Below are 18671 nucleotides of genomic sequence, written 5' to 3'. Positions count from 1 at the left end.
CACCTTTGGTTGAGATCTTGCACCTGGCCATAAACTGGTTTCGATACGTGCAGAATGCTAATTAGCCTTTTGCAAACTGCTTGTCCTGGCTAAAACTGTTTTCTCCCTACAGCCTTAGCAGTTCTCCATTTTGGTAGCCCAGTGTCCATCTTAGGTGGCTACAGACTGACAGTCTGCGGTCCCCATTTTTAACAGCAAGAAGGAGGGGAGAATTTATGTGTCTGCAGTGGTAGGGGGCCGGCAATGTGAAATGCCGGCCCCCTTTACAGTATGAAACATAGCTAATGTTTTTTGGTCAGCTCCCGGTCTGGGACTGCCAGACGCTAACAAAACCTTCCACAGACATTGCAATAATGAAGGGGGATTCTATTCCGCAGTCGTGACACAGGAACATGGAGATAAACGAAGACCCATAGGCTACTACTCGACTGCTGAGGGTCCAGTATTCACCGGACTACCAAGATGTATAGCGGCATTAGATTGCGCTGCCTTGGCAGGAAAAGTCAGCAAACCAATAATAATGACCGGAAATATAATCCTCCAGACTAAACACACCCTAGTAGAAATGTTAAATACGGAAAAGTTAAGATCCATCTCGAATATGAGGAGGGCCAAATGGGAAGCTGTCCTGCTGCCCCTAACAAATCGATTAATATAGTAAGAAATACAGGAGATAATCCGGCGGAAGGAATTTTAGATTCAGGAGAACCACATCACTGTGGAGACATAGATACCGATATGGAAGAAGGAAAGATAAAGGATGTACCTTTAGCAGCTGCTGAGGAAATCCTTTTTGTAGATGGATCACGTAAATACGTGGAGGGCTTACCAAGGACAGGCTGGGCAGTGGTCAATGGCAGATTGGAAACGATAAAGTCAGGAAGGATTGATGGAAGGTTGTCAGCAAAGGTGGCAGAACTAGTGGCACTCACACAAGCCCTAAAATTATCTGAAGAAAAGGTTTAAATATATACACTGACAGCCAGTATGCATTCGGGGTAGTACATGACTATATGACAGCATGGGGAAGAAGAGGATTCATAACTACAGACGGTACTCCAATTAAACACAAAGGATAGAAGCGCTACTGAAGGCTAGTGGGCTCCCTAGGGAGGCGGCAGTAATCATGGGTTGGGTACTCTGGATCTGTGGAGACTGCGTTTACTTTAGCAGTAACACATACAGGCTACCAACACTTGAAATAGTACAACACTATTTTATTAGGCTAGGAACTGTTGAATATACTTGCACTGTGGGTCGACACTATGTTCGATTAAACTGAAGACCTATGCCTATCCTGACCAATCTAGACTATCAGCACATGGTAAAGATCTGTGCTAGCTGTGAGGTCTGTCCTTCTCAGAGGCTGCATCCCTAGTGGCCTCTGGCTTTATAGTGAGTGTGCTTTAACTGGTGATTGGCTGCTGTGTTGCGAGTGTTGATTGGTCTTGCAGTGTCTCAGTCAGTGTGTGCCTGCAACATTATATACTGATGTGTATATTATGACATCCTCCCTTTTAAAAAAGAAATGCGTGGTTGTGGTAATAAATAGTGTGTGGTGAGAATGTTCCTTACTATGTGTGGTATGTGAAGGCATATTTACAAGACTATGTACATAAACACTAAGCTATTTACATAGGAAGGCGTCTAGTGCAGATGGACAGTATGCAACAAAAGAGTAACTACAGCAACATTATATACAAACCAGTGAGTCGATTAAACAAAGCAAAGAAACAATTCAGAGTCCATGAATTCAAAAAGTTAATAAATTTAGTCTCTGAGATGGGTGCCGAATTCTGGTTGACCGCCTCAAGGGTGGTCAAGAGCCGCCGGTTCTGGAACGGGCTGGACTGTGTCAGAGTCAGAGGGTGGCAGAGCGACAGGGAGCTCTGCAAAGTCCATGGCGGGGTCGTCATGATGGCGAGGCAGGGCCTGAAGATCCCGTGGCGAACGCGGGACAAGACGCAGTGCACGCCGATTGCATCGCAGAAGAGAGCCATCCGGTAGACGAACCAGGAACGAACGGGGGGCCACTTGTCGGAAGACGACAGCGGTGGTGGACCAGCCACCATCTGGAAGATGGACGCGGACATTGTCATCGGGAGCCAGAGCAGGGAGATCATTTGCACGGGAGTCATAGGCCGCTTTGTGCTGGGCACGAGTTAGCTGCATCCGGCGAAGGACCTGAACATGGTCGAGGTCCAGGACATGGATGGACGGCACCGTCGTCCGCAGCGTGCGAGCAAGGCAAGGTAAAAATCAGAACCAGCATCGGCCACCCTGCATAAGAGCCGTTTGACGATATGTACTCCCTTCTCTGCTTTACCATTGGATTGGGGGTACAGGAAACTGGACGTGACATGTGCAAAATTATACCATCTGGCAAAGTTGGACCACTCTTGACTGGCGAAGCAGGGGCCATTGTTGGACATGACCGTGATGGGGATGCCGTGTCGAGCAAAGGTTTCCTTACACACACGAATGACTGCAGCTGAGGTGAGGTCGTGCAACCTTACCACCTCCGGGTAGTTCAAGAAGTAGTCCACAATGAGGACATAGTCTCGGCCAAGTGCATGGAACAGGTCGATGCCCACCTTGGCCCAGAGCGACATGGCCAAATCATGGGGTTGCAAGGTTTCCCGTGGTTGCGCAGGCTGGAATCGCTGACATGTTGGGCAGTTGAGCACGGTGTTGGCTATGTCCTCGTTAATCCCAGGCCAGTACACTGTCTCTCGGCCCATCGGCGGCACTTCTCCACTCCCAGGTGGCCCTCATGGAGCTGTTCGAGGGCAAGCTGGCGCATGCTGTGCGGGATGACAATGCGGTCCAGTTTGAGAAGAACCCCGTCTACTGCCGCCAGATCATCTCTGACATTATAGAATTGAGGACATTGGCCCTTGAGCCACCTGTCCATTAGGTGGTGCATGACACGCTGGGACAAGGGGTCGGCAGCCGTCTCGCGACAAATTTGGACGAGGCGTTCATCCGTTGCAGGCAGATTGGAGGCAGCGAATGCCACATGGGCATCAACCTTGCAAACAATTCCCGCTGGGTCACATGGTGTGGTGACAGACCGGGAGAGAGCGTCAGTGACGATGAGCTCCTTGCCCGGGGTGTATACAAGCTGGAAGTCGTAGCGCCTGAGCTTGAGAAGAATGCGCTGCAGGTGAGGCGTCATGTCGTTAAGGTCTTTCTGAATGATATTGACCAGCGGTCTATGGTCTGCCTCGATGGTGAATTGAGGGGGTCCGTAGACATAATCATGGAATTTAAAGACTCCAGTAAGGAGGCCCAGGCACTCCTTTTCAATCTGGGCATAGCTCTGTTCGGTGGGGGTCATCACACGCGACGCGTTATGCAACGGGGGCCCATGATGAGGCCTCATCACGTTGAAGGAGCACTGCTCCAATGCTGGATTGACTGGCATCTGTAGAAATTATGGTCTCTTTGGTCGGATCAAAAAATTCCAAGACCGGGGCCGTGGTCAGCTTTGCCCTGAGTTCCCGACATTCGTGTTCATGGGCAGGGAGCCATTGGAACTCTGTCGTCTTCTTGACCAGGTTCCTGACAGCCGTGGTGTGAGAGGCGAGGTTAGGGATGAATTTCTCTAAAAAGTCGATCATGCCCAAGAAGCGGAGGACCGCCTCCTTGTCCTCCTCAGCCACTGTGAGGAAAGGGCGCTAGAGATCACAGGCGTACTCGAGAGAGAACAGTGACCGACAGCGAGGTTAGCGTGTGCTAGAGGAGTGAGGACCTACTGCACCTCCATCCAGATGGCCTGTCTCAAGTGAGTTATTGATTTCCCACATAATTATCCTTCCCTTTCACTGAACCCATGTACATTATCTGGCAGAATCACCATCTGATGAGGCCGGTATATCCAGAGTCACTGCACCCTCTGTCACCCAAGAGACCAGATCAGAGGAGAGCTCCAAGGGAAACACCAACAATGATTCATAACTAACACCCACACCTTTCACCAGGCCAGAGACACACACCTCAGTGAGCGACACTAGTAAACAAGCTTCGGGGTATTATCATCTCTGAGCACCACACATCTGTTGATGCACATCTGGTGGAGGCAGGAACACATAAGGGAGACAGCAGTCGATTCAGCTGGATCCCAGCCAGATGTTGAGCCTCTGCAGAAGATTTGCCTCCTGAGGATCAGGATGGGGTGTCAGCGACATCCCAGCGATTGCAAGGCCACTTGGAGGAGGTTCAAAGCCTTAAGGTGCAGGAGATGCTGCCAGCATTGTACAGTACCCAGTCCAACTGCTAGGGTGCCGACCACAATGGATAATCTGGAACATGGTGTCCTAGCCATCAGTGGAGGTCCAAGGCATTGCTCAGTCTGTGACGATGATGGTTGACGGCCTTGACATCATGTCCCAGTCACGAAGGGACATGTCCTAGACACAGGTAGACATTGCCAAGTCACTCCATAGGGTGGCCTTGTCACTGGGGATCATCACTGATGGGGTTTTCACCGGGGCGCAGCCAATGGAGAGCCTCCAGGACTGGCTACACCAGATGATTCAGTGGCTTCTGGAGCTCACTCCAGCTCCCCCTCCTTCCCAAAGGTCCCCTACAGGGCACCCTTATGGAGTCAGAAGCACTGGAGCCCATCCTTTGGTCTTCCACCAAGCAGACAAAGGCGATCTCCAGTCCTGCTAAATCCTAACCCTCCTGACACTGGCACATCTCGAGGGTAGTGGGCAGAACAGAATGGCACAGCGACGCCTGTCAGCTGGCACCCACGGCTCCAGACCCACCAAAGGATGTCTGCCAAGGGCATCAAAGACCAGCAGCTGCCTCCAAATCTGATGTGAATTCTGGGGGCACACCTCGATGGAGCAGTAGACCACGGTGGAGCAAGTGGAGCGCGGAGCACTGTGTGGGCACTAGTTATCTCACTGTCCATAGCTAGGGGGAACGGAAATCTATCACGTTAAAATGTTCATCAATAAAACATTTCACACCTGAAACCTTTAAAGCCACTGTCATTCTAATCTTCACAGCGAACCAGCCTGCTGCACCTCCACCCCTTGTTCCCCACACTCTCCCCCCGCTCCCCCTTGGCACAATGATGCAAGATCACAAACCCCCCCCCCCTCCCCATAGAGACTGCATAATATTCCGATCCTGTACCAGAGCCAAACAGTGGCTAGGATACTGGACAGAAATCTCAATATTTTTTAATTTCGTAAGACTGTGAGGAACAGATACCTCACTCCAGAAATGATTTCACAATGAAATAGGGATATGGTATACTAAAGCAAACGTTATTACAAACACAATATTAGAATATTTTTAACATCACAAAGTTTTTACAATTATCCATTCAGCAATGCTGCTCAAATACAGTGAATTCAATACCATTAACTTATCTTTATTCCCACTCAAACAACAAGAAAAAAAAACATTTCAATGCTCAATCCACTTGAACTTCCATTGGCACTCAGGAATACGTGCTGTACAAAAATGTTCTTTGAGAAAGAGAGATATTTCAACACTGCTTTAAAGACAAGACCTGGATCCAGTCAGAAACCTGCAGAAAATGTGGCTGTATTTCTTCAGAATGTGTTGCAACTGGTTTGTTCACCCTTCAAACACCACCGTTCTTCTGTGGAAAATGGAAATTTTAACTGAACTCCAGAGAGAAAAGTGCCCGACGACTGTTCACAGCCTCATCTAAAGCTCCACTGACTTGCTTTTCCTGCAAAATATCTGATGTCTTTGCTCCACCCAGTAATGCCATCATCTTATCAAACAGAAATCTGATGAACTCCACGGGGAATCCCCTCAATCCAAACAAACCCGCATTCGACCAAGCTTTTAATGATGGCTTCATTGCACCCCTGGCTTCCAAAAGCTTAGTTGTCTTTCAAACTAGGATTTCTTTTCAAACGTGATTGCAGCACTCACACACACACACACCAACCTGGGCTTTTAACCCTTACTGCAGCAATATTGATGGTGTTGGGAACTCTTCAGTGCCGGTCATTTTCACATTGTGTGGGGCAATCTGATCATGTCCAATTGTGTGGCCTAAGAATATGATTTGAGCTTTAGCGAATTCACATTTAGCCAAATTTACCACCAATCCAGCTTCTTGTAGTCTATTGAATAATTCCATTAAATGTTCCAAATGCTCCTTCCACATTTGACGAAACACCACCACGTCGTCAATGTACATTGCCCAACTGTTTAGTCCAGAAATGCCTTTTGTACGTGGGTTAATGTCAGTAGATTGAGCCTGGATGGATGTTTTTTATTTGGAATAGCATTTTCTACATCTACTTCATGCATAATTACTTTTGTATTTCAAATTTATTTGCACAGACAGCTCTATGGACTGTAATAACTCATTTCATTTTGGTCATTTTGATTTTCCTCTGGAAGATAACTCAATAATTTATCCCAATTTCTTATCTAATCTAATTTGGGGAACGTCAAATTCAGAAACTTCTAGATTTATCTTATATTGCGTTCTTAGTTATTTTTCTGCTGCTTGATGATGTTCTCACTTATAAATCACAAACATTGATATTTTTCTGCATGGGGAACTCGCTGGGGAAGATCAGCTCCTCAGAGATCGTGGTGCCCGCTTGAATGGCTGCCCTGAACTCAAAATGAGGTTTAGGGCTCCCACAATACCAGCCCCCACCACCCCCTTCCGCCCCCCGCCCCACCCACGGACACAGGAACTCCTTGCAGACATGGACAACAACCCAACTGAAAGATCCTCTTATCTCTACTCAGGATAAGGTACTCAGTCTGGTTTGAAGAGGTATCCAAACACTCTTTATTTTTCAATCATTCACTTAATATATTTGCACAAAATTGAATCTAAAAACATTTGAGAGGAGTTTGAAAAGTCCTTGAGATATGGGTAAGAAAAAGAAAAGAGCTTCAAAGTATAAGTAATTCCAGAAAAGATACAAAATATAAGTGATCTCAACAAAGGCTTTAAAAGTAATATTCACGAATGCTTCAAGAACCTCGGAAGGCTAAAATTCTTCTCATAAACAGTCATACGGATCACATTCTTAAGGAAATTCTTATCGATGGTTTAGCTACTTCTTTACTTTCATTGGTTCTAATTCTCAGCTGTGGCTTTCTGGTTTATTCAAACTCCTGACTGTCACTAAGAACATGATTTGTTCTCCAAGCATTGGTCATTATTTAAAATCCACTAACGTCCGTCAAATTAATTAAATGTCTACGAGCACCCGCCACATATGCTATTCCGACAAAGATAAGGGGCGTGATTCTCCAATTTTGAGCCTACCTGCGGAGGATCTGTGACATTTGACGTGAAAATAATCAGCAATGCCCCCTCACCGACCCTGCGGCCACTGAAGGGCTAACAACTGTGCCGCGTAAAACTCCCGGCATCCTACAATATTAACGGCCGGTGAATGGCGTGGGCTATGCCCGCATCCGACCTGCCAGCTAGTGCACCCTTGACAACCCGCTGGCCACCCCCACTGGCCAACCCTCCCTCCCCCCCGCCACCCACAGTCCCCCCCGCACTCACGGAAATCCCCCTGACCAGCAGCACGGCTCCCACCTGACTGTGCCGGTCCTGGACAGGGTCCGCAGCTGCCATGCCAAATTCCCAATCGCTGAGGCAACACATCAACCACACCGTTGGAAACTCTGTCCGTTGGGAGCGGAGCATCGGTGGAGGGTCTTCAGGAGACGTGCTAAGGCAATTCCAATCGCGTGCGACACAAGACACACTGATGCCATTTCGGAGGTGGTGGAGCATACAAATACTGCGTCAAACAAGCACCGATCCCGATAACAATGTCAAAAGGGGTTCTCCGCCTGATCGGCAATAACGGAATCGGTGTTGGGAAACAGAGAATCCCACCCAAGGTGCTTCCATTAACTTTGCTTTTGGAACATTTTTATTACGAAATGTTTCTGTTGCTAGGTTGTGATACTTTCTCATCACTAAATATATTGTGAAACAATGGTCTATTCATTACAAAGGTGGTAGCACAGTGGTTAGTACTGTTGATTCACAGCTCCAGGGTCCTAGGTGTTGTGTTAGGTACACTGGTATAACACTGGCTGCAACTGGATGCAGCTTAGATCTTGAAGTTAGTTCAATCAGGTTTATTGAACTAATAGCACAGTTAGCACAGTTCTCTGTGAGTACGACTCTCTGCTAACTTAAGTGTGGTTACTCTGTCTGACTGAACCAGACTAGCTCTTAGCCACGGGGTGGAGGTGTGAGATTGTAACAACACCCTTGACTGACTATCTAGATGGTAAACTGGGTCTCACACCTTGACCGTCACCCAGTCCCGCGCACTGAGGACCTGTATGCAAAACTCAGCGATGGAACAACATTCACGAAGCTTGACATGAGCCGTTAGTACCTGCAGCTGTAGTTTTCAAGATGGCGCTGGTGCGTGGCGACTTCCCGCGAGCTCTCTCACACAGATGCTCTTCCTACATCTCTTATAGCCGGACCAACCAATTAAAGCTAAATTTTAATATTGACATAATCTCTAACCTTTATCTTTTATATTTACTAATACATCTATAGATCCTCCGTTGTCCATGGGCCAGCTACATGACCTGAATCGACCCAGCAAAACTCCTCCAGCAACCCGACCTTGGCCTTGACCGAGAAGTGGAAGAGGCCCAACGTGGAACTCCGACCCCAACCTCGGGTAGTAAGTGACCAAGCTCCCAGAGACCCCGACCCGGCCTATGAAGCGATCCCGGCCCGCACCCCACCTCCCCACAACCCCCCTCCACCCCCCGACCCCCCCACCACCAGGAGACCAGCCCCAACCCGGAGAAGCCCATCCAGACTCACCAGTAGATGGAGGAAAGGAGAATCCATGTGGAGGCTCGACCAGGCCTATACCAAGTTGCCACATTCCGGCGCCTGTTCGGGTAAAGAGAGGGAGAATTCATAATGTCCAAATTACCTATTAGCACGTCTTTCGGGACTAGTGGGAGGAAACTGGAGCACCCGGATGAAACCCATGCGGATACAGGGAGAACGTACAGAAGTGCAGATAGAAGATTGGCTGACTGGCAGGAGGCAGGGAGTGGGGATAAAGGGGTCCTTTTCAGCACGGCAGCCGGTGACTGGTGGGGTTCCATGGGAGTCAGTGTTGGGCCCATAGCTATTCACAATGTACATTAATGATCTGGAAGAAGGAACTGGGGGAATTGTTCCTAAGTTTCTAACTTATAGAAAGATATGTAGAGGGATAGGTAGTATTGAGGAAACAGGGAGGCTGCAGAAGGGCCTGGATGGTCCAGGAGAGTGGGAGAAAAAGAAGTAGCAAATGGAATACAATGTTGAAAAGTGTGAGATTATGCACTTTGGTAGGAAGAATCGAGCTTAGATTATTTTCTAAATGGGAAAAGGCTTCGGAAATCAGAAGTATGAAGGACTGAGGAGTTCTATTTGTCAGGATTCTTATAAGGTTAACATGGAGGCTCAGTTGGCAGTTAGGAAGGCAAATTCAATGTTAGCATTTACTTTGGGAGGGCTGGAACACAAGACCAGGCATGTACTTCTGAGGCTATATTAGCTGGGGCGGGTTTAGCTCACTGAGCTAAATCGCTGGCTTTTAAAGCAGACCAAACAGACCAGCAACATGGTTCGATTCCCGTACCAGCCTCCCCGGACAGGCGCTGGAATATGGCGACTAGGGGCTTTTCACAGTAACTTCATTGAAGCCTACTCGTGACAATAAGCGATTTTCATTTTTTTCATTTCATAATGCTCTTGTCAGACCCCATTTGGAATATTGTGAGCAGTTTTGGGTGCCATATCAAAGGAAGGATGGGTTGGCCTTGGCAAAAGTCCAGAGGAGTTTCACAAGAATGATTTCCGGAATGAAGGACTTGTCAAATGAGGAGCAGTTGAGGACTTTAGGTCTGTACTCTATAGAGTTTAGAAGGACAAGGGGGGATCGCATTGAAACTTACAGAATACGGAGACGCCGAGATAGAATGAATGTGGGGAGGACATTCTCTCTGCAGGAGAAACTAGAACCACAGGGTACAGCCTCAGACTGAAGGGACAATTCTTTAAAACAGCGATGAGGAGGAATTTTTTCAGCCAGAGGGTGGTGAATCTGTGGAATTATTTGCCGCAGAAGGCTGTGGAGGCCAAATCATGGAGTGTCTTCAAGATAGGTTCTTGATTAATGAGGGGATCAGTGCTTATGGGGAGAAGGCAGGAGAATGAGGATGAGAAACATATCAGCCATGATTGAATGGTGGAGCAGACGCGATGGGCTGAATGGCCTAATTTGCTCCTATGTCTTATGGTTATTAGATTTTTAGAAGGTTATTAGAAGGAAATGGGGAAAGGAGGGGTGAATCATTGAAGTTACAGGGCAGAAGGAGGCCATTCGGCCCATCGAGTGCATCGCCCCTTGGAAAGAGCACTCCACCCAAGCCCACACCTCCATCCTATCCCTGTAACCCAGTTACCCCTTTTGGACACTAAGGGCAATTTAGCCTAACTTGCACATCTTTGAACTGTGGGAGAAAACCAGAGCACCCGGAGGAAACCCACGCAGACACAGGGAGAAAGTGCAAACTCCGCACAGACAGTGATCCAAGCCGGGAATCAAAATGGAAGTGAGTGGATCATTCTTTCAATAGCCAGAGCAGGTATGAGAAGTTGAATGGCTTATTTTCTGTTCTCAGTTCCATGGTGTTTCTATTCCAGGTCTGGAGCTGGTGTTGATCAAGTGTAAATAATACAATTCTGTTTTTATTTAACTAATTGAGTTTTCACGCATGGTGATAACCTTTTTACTCTCACTGGAAATAATGACAATGTTTACATAATCCTCATGGTCTCAGTGGGTGTCACTCACCTGTATTAAAAAAGGGCTCCACTGAGTGAGTGAGCTCAGAGAGTCAGTGAAAACTGAAGGACAATAACGTTCATCACAGAACATGCGTCTGGTGGATCTATTGTTTCTGCTCAATGATGTCGAACCCATTTTCTATCGCATTCTTGGAGTGGTTGGAGTTCTATGTGAGTTATTATAACCTTGTGTGGTTGACTGCTCTGATAGTGGAACTTGTTAGTGTGGGGCATGTTACATAGTTGTATGTTTGAAGTTATGATTTCACATTATGTTGATCTTTATTTGATTTCAGGCAATGATTTATTTTGGATATTGAATCCTAGCTAACCAAGTGTTTATTGATTGACTTTCTCTCCAGGTTTCAGTGAGGATATTGTATTTGTGATCCCTCCCTCTTTCCATCTCTCTCTATACACCTATATTAGTGGATGCAGTTTCCTGAAATGATGGAACAAAAGTGGGAAGATGTTCTCCGAATGTGTTTGAAATGTTTGCTGTCTCTTCCCAATGTATTATGTAAGAGAAAAAAAATTGCATTAATAGAATTCCTTTCACAGCTTGAGGGCATCCTAAAGCTCTTTACAAGCAATAAAAGACCTTTGAAATGTAATCACTGATGTGGCGTTTGTCATCTAGTCTGAAACACCCTGATGTTCCCCCTGTCCCACCCCTGAACTCACATATTTCTGTAGTTCTCTCATAACATACCTTCTGCAGCTCACCTTGTCCAGGACAGCTACCCCCTTCTCCCCTGAACCCACAATTCTCAGTCTCAAATGTGTGTGTGCTGCCACTGAGACTCGGCTAACAAATACAAGGAGAGTCTCAGTGTTGTGTGTGTCCCTGTTTTGTTGTAGTTGATTGTGAGGGTGTGTTCTGTAATGAAAAGAATGTGAATTATTTGCCGTATAATTTGCTACCTTCTCGGAATGCTCTGAAAGAATTGACAAGTAATGAGCTGTGACACATTATTGGATTCATGAGTCATCCATGTGCTCACTCCAGCTTATTCAACTGATTCAACAGCCAATCCGATCCTATGTCCATTCCAAGCACCTGAAATTGAATATAGAAACCCTCCAGTCTCACCCTCTCATCCAGCAGAGGGCAGCAGAGCAGAGCTACTGATCAGCTGTTCTGGGGAAATTTGCATATGTGCAGTGCGGTCAGCCTAAGTTGAAGGTGAATCTGCGAAGGAGACCTGAGGAGTTTGAGTGAAGGCAATCATCCAGCAGAGGGCAGCAGAGCAGAGCTACTGATCAGCTGTTCTGGGGAAATTTGCATACGTGCAGTGCGGTCAGCCTAAGTTGAAGGTGGTTTGTGGAGAGGCTGTTGGCAAGTGACAGTTAAACCCAAAACACTTCGTGAGTGTTTCCCACCCTACCTCCTCCTCTAACCAACCCCCCCACCCCACGGTGGTTGGGAAGCGAGAGCAGGGGCCTGTCGTGAAGGTGAGTGAGTGCCTTTAAATTTGCTTACCTTTCAGCGGGAGCAGGGTTTGAGGTAATATCAGGTAAGCTCTTCCTTTCTTTTTCTTTTTCTTGTTTTTTTTTAAATCTAGAGGTGATGTCAGGGAAGGCAGTACAATGCTCCTCCTGCAGAATGTTTGAGGTGAGGGACGCCGTCAGTGTCCCTGCTGATTTCATCTGTGGGAAGTGCACCCAACTCCAGCTCCTCAAAAACCGTGTTAGGGACCTGGAGCTTGAGCTGGATGAACTTCGGATCATTCGGGAGGCAGAGGGGGTCATAGATAGGAGCTTCAGGGAAGTAGTTACACCAAAGACTGGAGATAGATGGGTAACTGTAAGAGGGACTGGGAAGAAGCAGTCAGTGCAGGGACCCCCTGCGGTCGTTCCCCTGAGTAACAAGTATACCGTTTTGGATACTTGTGGGGGGGACGACTTACCAGGGGTAAGCCATGGGGTACGGGCCTCTGGCACGGAGTCTGTCCCTGTTGCTCAGAAGGGAAGGGGGGAAAGGAGTAGAACATTAGTAATTGGGGACTCAATAGTCAGGGGCACAGATAGGAGATTTTGTGGGAGCGAGAGAGACTCACGTTTGGTATGTTGCCTCCCAGGTGCAAGGGTACGTGATGTCTCGGATCGTGTTTTCCGGGTCCTTAAGGGGGAGGGGGAGCAGCCCCAAGTCGTAGTCCACATTGGCACTAACGACATAGGTAGGAAAGGGGACAAGGATGTCAGGCAGGCCTTTAGGGAGCTAGGATGGAAGCTCAGAGCGAGAACAAACAGAGTTGTTATCTCTGGGTTGTTGCCCGTGCCACGTGATAGTGAGATGAGGAATAGGGAGAGAGAGCAATTAAACACGTGGCCTCAGGGATGGTGCAGGCGGGAGGGATTCAGATTTCTGGATAACTGGGGCTCTTTCTGGGGAAGGTGGGACCTCTATAGACAGGATGGTCTACATCTGAACCTGAGGGGCACCAATATCCTGGGGGGGAGATTTGTTAGTGCTCTTTGGGGGGGTTTAAACTAATTCAGCAGGGGCATGGGAACCTGGATTGTAGTTTTGGGGTACGGGAGATTGAGAGTATAGAGGTCAGGAGCACAGATTTGACTTCGCAGGAGGGTGCCAGTGTTCAGGTAGGTGGTTTGAAGTGTGTCTACTTCAATGCCAGGAGTATACAAAATAAGGTAGGGGAACTGGCAGCATGGGTTGTTACCTGGGACTTCGATGTTGTGGCCATTTCAGAGACATGGATAGAGCAGGAACAGGAATGGTTGTTGCAAGTTCCGGGGTTTAGGTGTTTTAGTAAGCTCAGAGAAGGGGGCAAAAGAGGGGGAGGTGTGGCGCTGCTAGTCAAGGACAGTATTATGGTGGCGGAAAGGATGCTAGATGGGGACTCTTCTTCTGAGGTAGTATGGGCTGAGGTTAGAAACAGGAAAAGAGAGGTCACCCTGTTGGGAGTTTTCTATAGGCCACCCAATAGTTCTAGGGATGTAGAGGAAAGGATGGCGAAGATGATTCTGGAAAAGAGCGAAAGTAACAGGGTAGTTGTTATGGGAGACTTTAACTTTCCAAATATTGACTGGAAAAGATATAGTTCGAGTACATTAGATGGGTCATTCTTTGTACAATGTGTGCAGGAGGGTTTCCTGACACAATATGTTGACAGGCCAACAAGAGGCGAGGCCACATTGGATTTGGTTTTGGGTAATGAACCAGGCCAGGTGTTAGATCTGGAGGTAGGTGAGCACTTTGGAAACAGTGACCACAATTCGGTGACCTTTACGTTAGTGATGGAAAGGGATAAGTATACCCCGCAGGGCAAGAGTTATAGCTGGGGGAAGGGCAATTATGATGCCATTAGACATGACTTAGGATGTGTTGGTTGGAGAAGTAGGCTGCAAGGGTTGGGCACACTGGATATGTGGAGCTTGTTCAAGGAACAGCTATTGCATGTTCTTGATAAGTACGTACCAGTCAGGCAGGGAGGAAGGGGTCGAGCGAGGGAACCGTGGTTTACCAAAGAAGTGGAATCTCTTGTTAAGAGGAAGAAGGAGGCCTATGTGAAGATGAGGCGTGAAGTTTCAGTTGGGGCGCTTGATAGTTACAAGGAAGCGAGGAAGGATCTAAAGAGAGAGCTGAGACGAGCAAGGAGGGGACATGAGAAGTCTTTGGCAGGTAGGATCAAGGAAAACCCAAAAGCTTTCTATAGGTATGTCAGGAATAAAAGAATGACTGGGGTAAGAGTAGGGCCAGTCAAGGACAGTGGTGGGAAGTTGTGTGTGGAGGCTGAGGAGATAAGCGAGATACTAAATGAATACGTTTTGTCAGTATTCACTCAAGAAAAAGATAATATTGTGGAGGAGAATGCTGAGACCCAGGCTATTAGAATAGATGGCATTGAGGTGCGTAGGGAAGAAGTGTTGGCAATTCTGGACAAGGTGAAAATAGATAAGTCCCCGGGGCCGGATGGGATTTATCCTAGGATTCTCTGGGAAGCCAGGGAAGAGATTGCTGAGCCTTTGGCTTTGATTTTTAGGTCATCATTGGCTACAGGAATAGTGCCAGAGGACTGGAGGATAGCAAATGTGGTCCCTTTGTTCAAGAAGGGGAGTAGAGATAACCCCGGTAACTATAGGCCGGTGAGCCTAACGTCTGTGGTGGGTAAAGTCTTGGAGAGGATTATAAAAGATACGATTTATAATCATCTAGATAGGAATAATATGATTAGGGACAGTCAGCATGGTTTTGTGAAGGGTAGGTCATGCCTCACAAACCTTATCGAGTTATTTGAGAAGGTGACTGAACAGGTAGACGAGGGTAGAGCAGTTGATGTGGTGTATATGGATTTCAGTAAAGCGTTTGATAAGGTTCCCCACGGTCGGCTATTGCAGAAAATACGGAGGCTGGGGATTGAGGGTGATTTAGAGATGTGGATCAGAAATTGGCTAGTTGAAAGAAGACAGAGAGTGATAGTTGATGGGAAATGTTCAGAATGGAGTTCAGTTACGAGTGGCGTACCACAAGGATCTGTTCTGGGGCCGTTGCTGTTTGTCATTTTTATAAATGACCTAGAGGAGGGCGCAGAAGGATGGGTGAGTAAATTTGCAGACGACATTAAAGTCGGTGGAGTTGTAGACAGTGCGGAAGGATGTTGCAGGTTACAGAGGGACATAGATAAGCTGCAGAGCTGGGCTGAGAGGTGGCAAATGGAGTTTAATGTGGAGAAGTGTGAGGTGATTCACTTTGGAAAGAATAACAGGAATGCGGAATATTTGGCTAATGGTAAAATTCTTGGTAGTGTGGATGAGCAGAGGGATCTCGGTGTCCATGTACATAGATCCCTGAAAGTTGCCACCCAGGTTGATAGGGTTGTGAAGAAGGCCTATGGTGTGTTGGCCTTTATTGGTAGAGGGATTGAGTTCCGGAGCCATGAGGTCATGTTGCAGTTGTACAAAACTCTAGTACGGCCGCATTTGGAGTATTGCGTACAGTTCTGGTCGCCTCATTATAGGAAGGACGTGGAAGCTTTGGAACGGGTGCAGAGGAGATTTACCAGGATGTTGCCTGGTATGGAGGGAAAATCTTATGAGGAAAGGCTGATGGACTTGAGGTTGTTTTCGTTAGAGAGAAGAAGGTTAAGAGGTGACTTAATAGAGGCATACAAAATGATCAGAGGGTTAGATAGGGTGGACAGCGAGAGCCTTCTCCTGCGGATGGAGGTGGCTAGCACGAGGGGAAATAGCCTTAAATTGAGGGGTAATAGATATAGGACAGAGATCAGAGGTGGGTTTTTTACGCAAAGAGTGGTGAGGCCGTGGAATGCCCTACCTGCAACAGTAGTGAACACGCCAACATTGAGGGCATTTAAAAATTTATTGGATAAGCATATGGATGATAAGGGCATAGTGTAGGTTAGATGGCCTTTAGATTTTTTCCATGCCGGTGCAACATCGAGGGCCGAAGGGCCTGTACTGCGCTGTATCGTTCTATGTTCTATGTTCTATGTGCACCGGTGAGTTTGTTGAGATTAATTTAACCTGATCTCAGTTACTTTTTTGTTCCAATTGCATTTACATTGGGGCTGGTTTAGCACACTGGGCTAAATTGCTGGCTTTTAAAGTAGACCAAGGCAGGCCAGCAGCACGGTTCAATTCATGTACCAGCCTCCCTGAACAGCCGCCGGTATGTGGCGACTACGGGCTTTTCACAGTAACTTCAGTGAAGCCCACTCGTGACAACAAGTGATTTTCATTTCATTGAGAAACTTACATTGGGAAACAGTCTCCACTCTGTTTCTTTCGTGTGAGTTGTAAAATTGGAAACTGTATCATTTGCTCTATTTACTCTTCATATTCTTGCCTCTCCTCACTGGACAATTTTGCTTTACCTTATGTTTTAAATTCACAGCTAACTTAGTTGCAATTGTGACTCTATCTCGAGGAAGGTGTGGTCTCTCCAAAGGAGTCACTTGGTATCTGGTGGCTATGGCTGTCGCAGATCTGCTGGTTGTCATTATTCGGGTCATACTGGAAAAAGTTAATCCCTTCAAGCTGCACATTGTATTCTACTACTCCCCATATGCCTGTAACAGCAGAGAAGTCATTGCTTCCACTGTTGTTAGCATCTCTGTCTGGCTCACAGTCGCCTTCACCTTTGACCGTATGGTGGCCATTTGCTTCCAGAAACTGAAAATGAAATACTGCACTGAGAAAACTGCAGCCACCGTTATCATAACTGTGTGTTTACTCAGTCTATTAAACAAAATTCCAGTGTTTTTTAAGTTTAGAATATACAACTGTCGGGTATCGTACGAATACTTCTATAATCCTGTGTGGATGGTTTTCGACTGGACAGACCGCATTTTAACTCCAGTGCTCCCCTTTGTGCTGATCCTACTGCTCAATACTCTCACCGTCAGGCACATCCTGATGGCCAGTGCAGTCCGCAGGAAGCTGAGGGGACAGCGAAACGGGGATGAGAAGAATGATCCAGAAATGAAGAATCGAAGAAGATCCATCGTTTTACTCTTCACCATAACGGGAAGTTTTATCCTGTTATGGGTGACACGTGTCATATATCTATCGATTCAGCGAATTACTGGACTGTATGGGGTCTGGACAACTTCTGGCCTTGTAACAGATAAGATGGGAAGAATGCTTCAGTTATCCAGTTCCTGCACCAACACTTTTATTTACGTAATCACACAGAGGAAGTTCAGAGAGGAGGTGATGAACGCTGTGAAATATCCCTTTACTGTCATCCTGAAGTTCATTAAATAATGGGAAGAAATCTGTCAAATTTAAACTCAGACTGGGCAGCAAAGTAATTATTTTAAAATTTTATTCCTTTCTCAGAGTTACAAAGCTAACGTGCAGAGTGGATGGGCAAGCCCTTAATCCACCTTCATACTTGCTCCAAAAGCCAATTCAAATTCAAATTGAATCCAATTCATGTGTACTACAAGTGAGACAGACTAGATCCAAGCTGACAAGAACAGGCATTACACCTGACCTCAGGCTTGATCCTGCGCTTGATCTTATCCAAAAGGCCGTGTAGCAAAGTTATTGTTCCTATCCAGCTCATCTCCTGTCCAATAAACATATCCAAAGGGCTTTGAAAACGGGAATCAGATTGTTCCTGAAATCTCTGCATCATAGTCAGTCAGAATGTTAAAAGTGAATCCTCCAGGATCTGAGAAACAATTGATTTGAGGAAATTGGGATAGATTTTAGTTTGTTGCAAATAGAAAGTTTAAATGGGAACTGGTTATAATTAAGACAATCTGACAAGTTATAGGCAAAGATTGAAATGACACAGATTTCACTTGTAACTAACTCCACACAACAGGAATAACTGATTGAGTGGGAAGCATGAATGTATAAGAAGCTGCATAGTGATGATGATTGCCGTTGTTGAGAGCTGATAATGAAAATAGGGAAAGTGAAATCCTTGTGATGAATTTAGATTTTGGACAAATTGAAAACTCCTGGAACTCAGGAACATGGAGACAATTGCTGAATTAGCAACTTGGGGAAAGCAAACAGCATTGAGAAAGGGGACTTTGCACCACCTCACTTGTTTCAGATTTACAAAATGGAGCATGAGCAAAATGTCTGCAATAGGTTGTCCAGGCAACCAGTTCATTCAATGATCAATAGTCATAATCCCATGTGTTTCTGATGTTTCCATATCTCTTCATCTCCATTCCTCCAAGACCAACCAAAGATATTGATGATTGTTATATATGGATACATCCCTCTGGCAATGTGGAATAGACAGAGGGCTGACGACAAAGCGAGGGGCATGATTCTCCGAAACGGAGACAAAGTCCCG

At 46.6% G+C, this 18671-nt stretch overlaps 1 protein-coding gene across 1 annotated transcript; it reads left to right on the top strand.

Moving 5' to 3' along the window:
* Positions 1-10931: 10931 nt before the first annotated feature.
* On the top strand, positions 10932-17617 carry LOC119963142 (probable G-protein coupled receptor 139). The gene is made up of 2 exons (XM_038791844.1): positions 10932-11038; positions 16746-17617. Exons 1-2 carry the CDS (start codon positions 10957-10959, stop codon positions 17615-17617), a joined length of 954 nt encoding a protein of 317 aa, XP_038647772.1. The 5' UTR covers positions 10932-10956.
* Positions 17618-18671: the final 1054 nt, after the last annotated feature.

This window comes from Scyliorhinus canicula, chromosome 1, assembly GCF_902713615.1.
Source record: "Scyliorhinus canicula chromosome 1, sScyCan1.1, whole genome shotgun sequence".
Lineage (NCBI taxonomy): Eukaryota > Metazoa > Chordata > Chondrichthyes > Carcharhiniformes > Scyliorhinidae > Scyliorhinus > Scyliorhinus canicula.
Note: the sequence above shows the minus strand (reverse complement) of the source record. Positions and strands in the feature narration are given on the sequence as shown.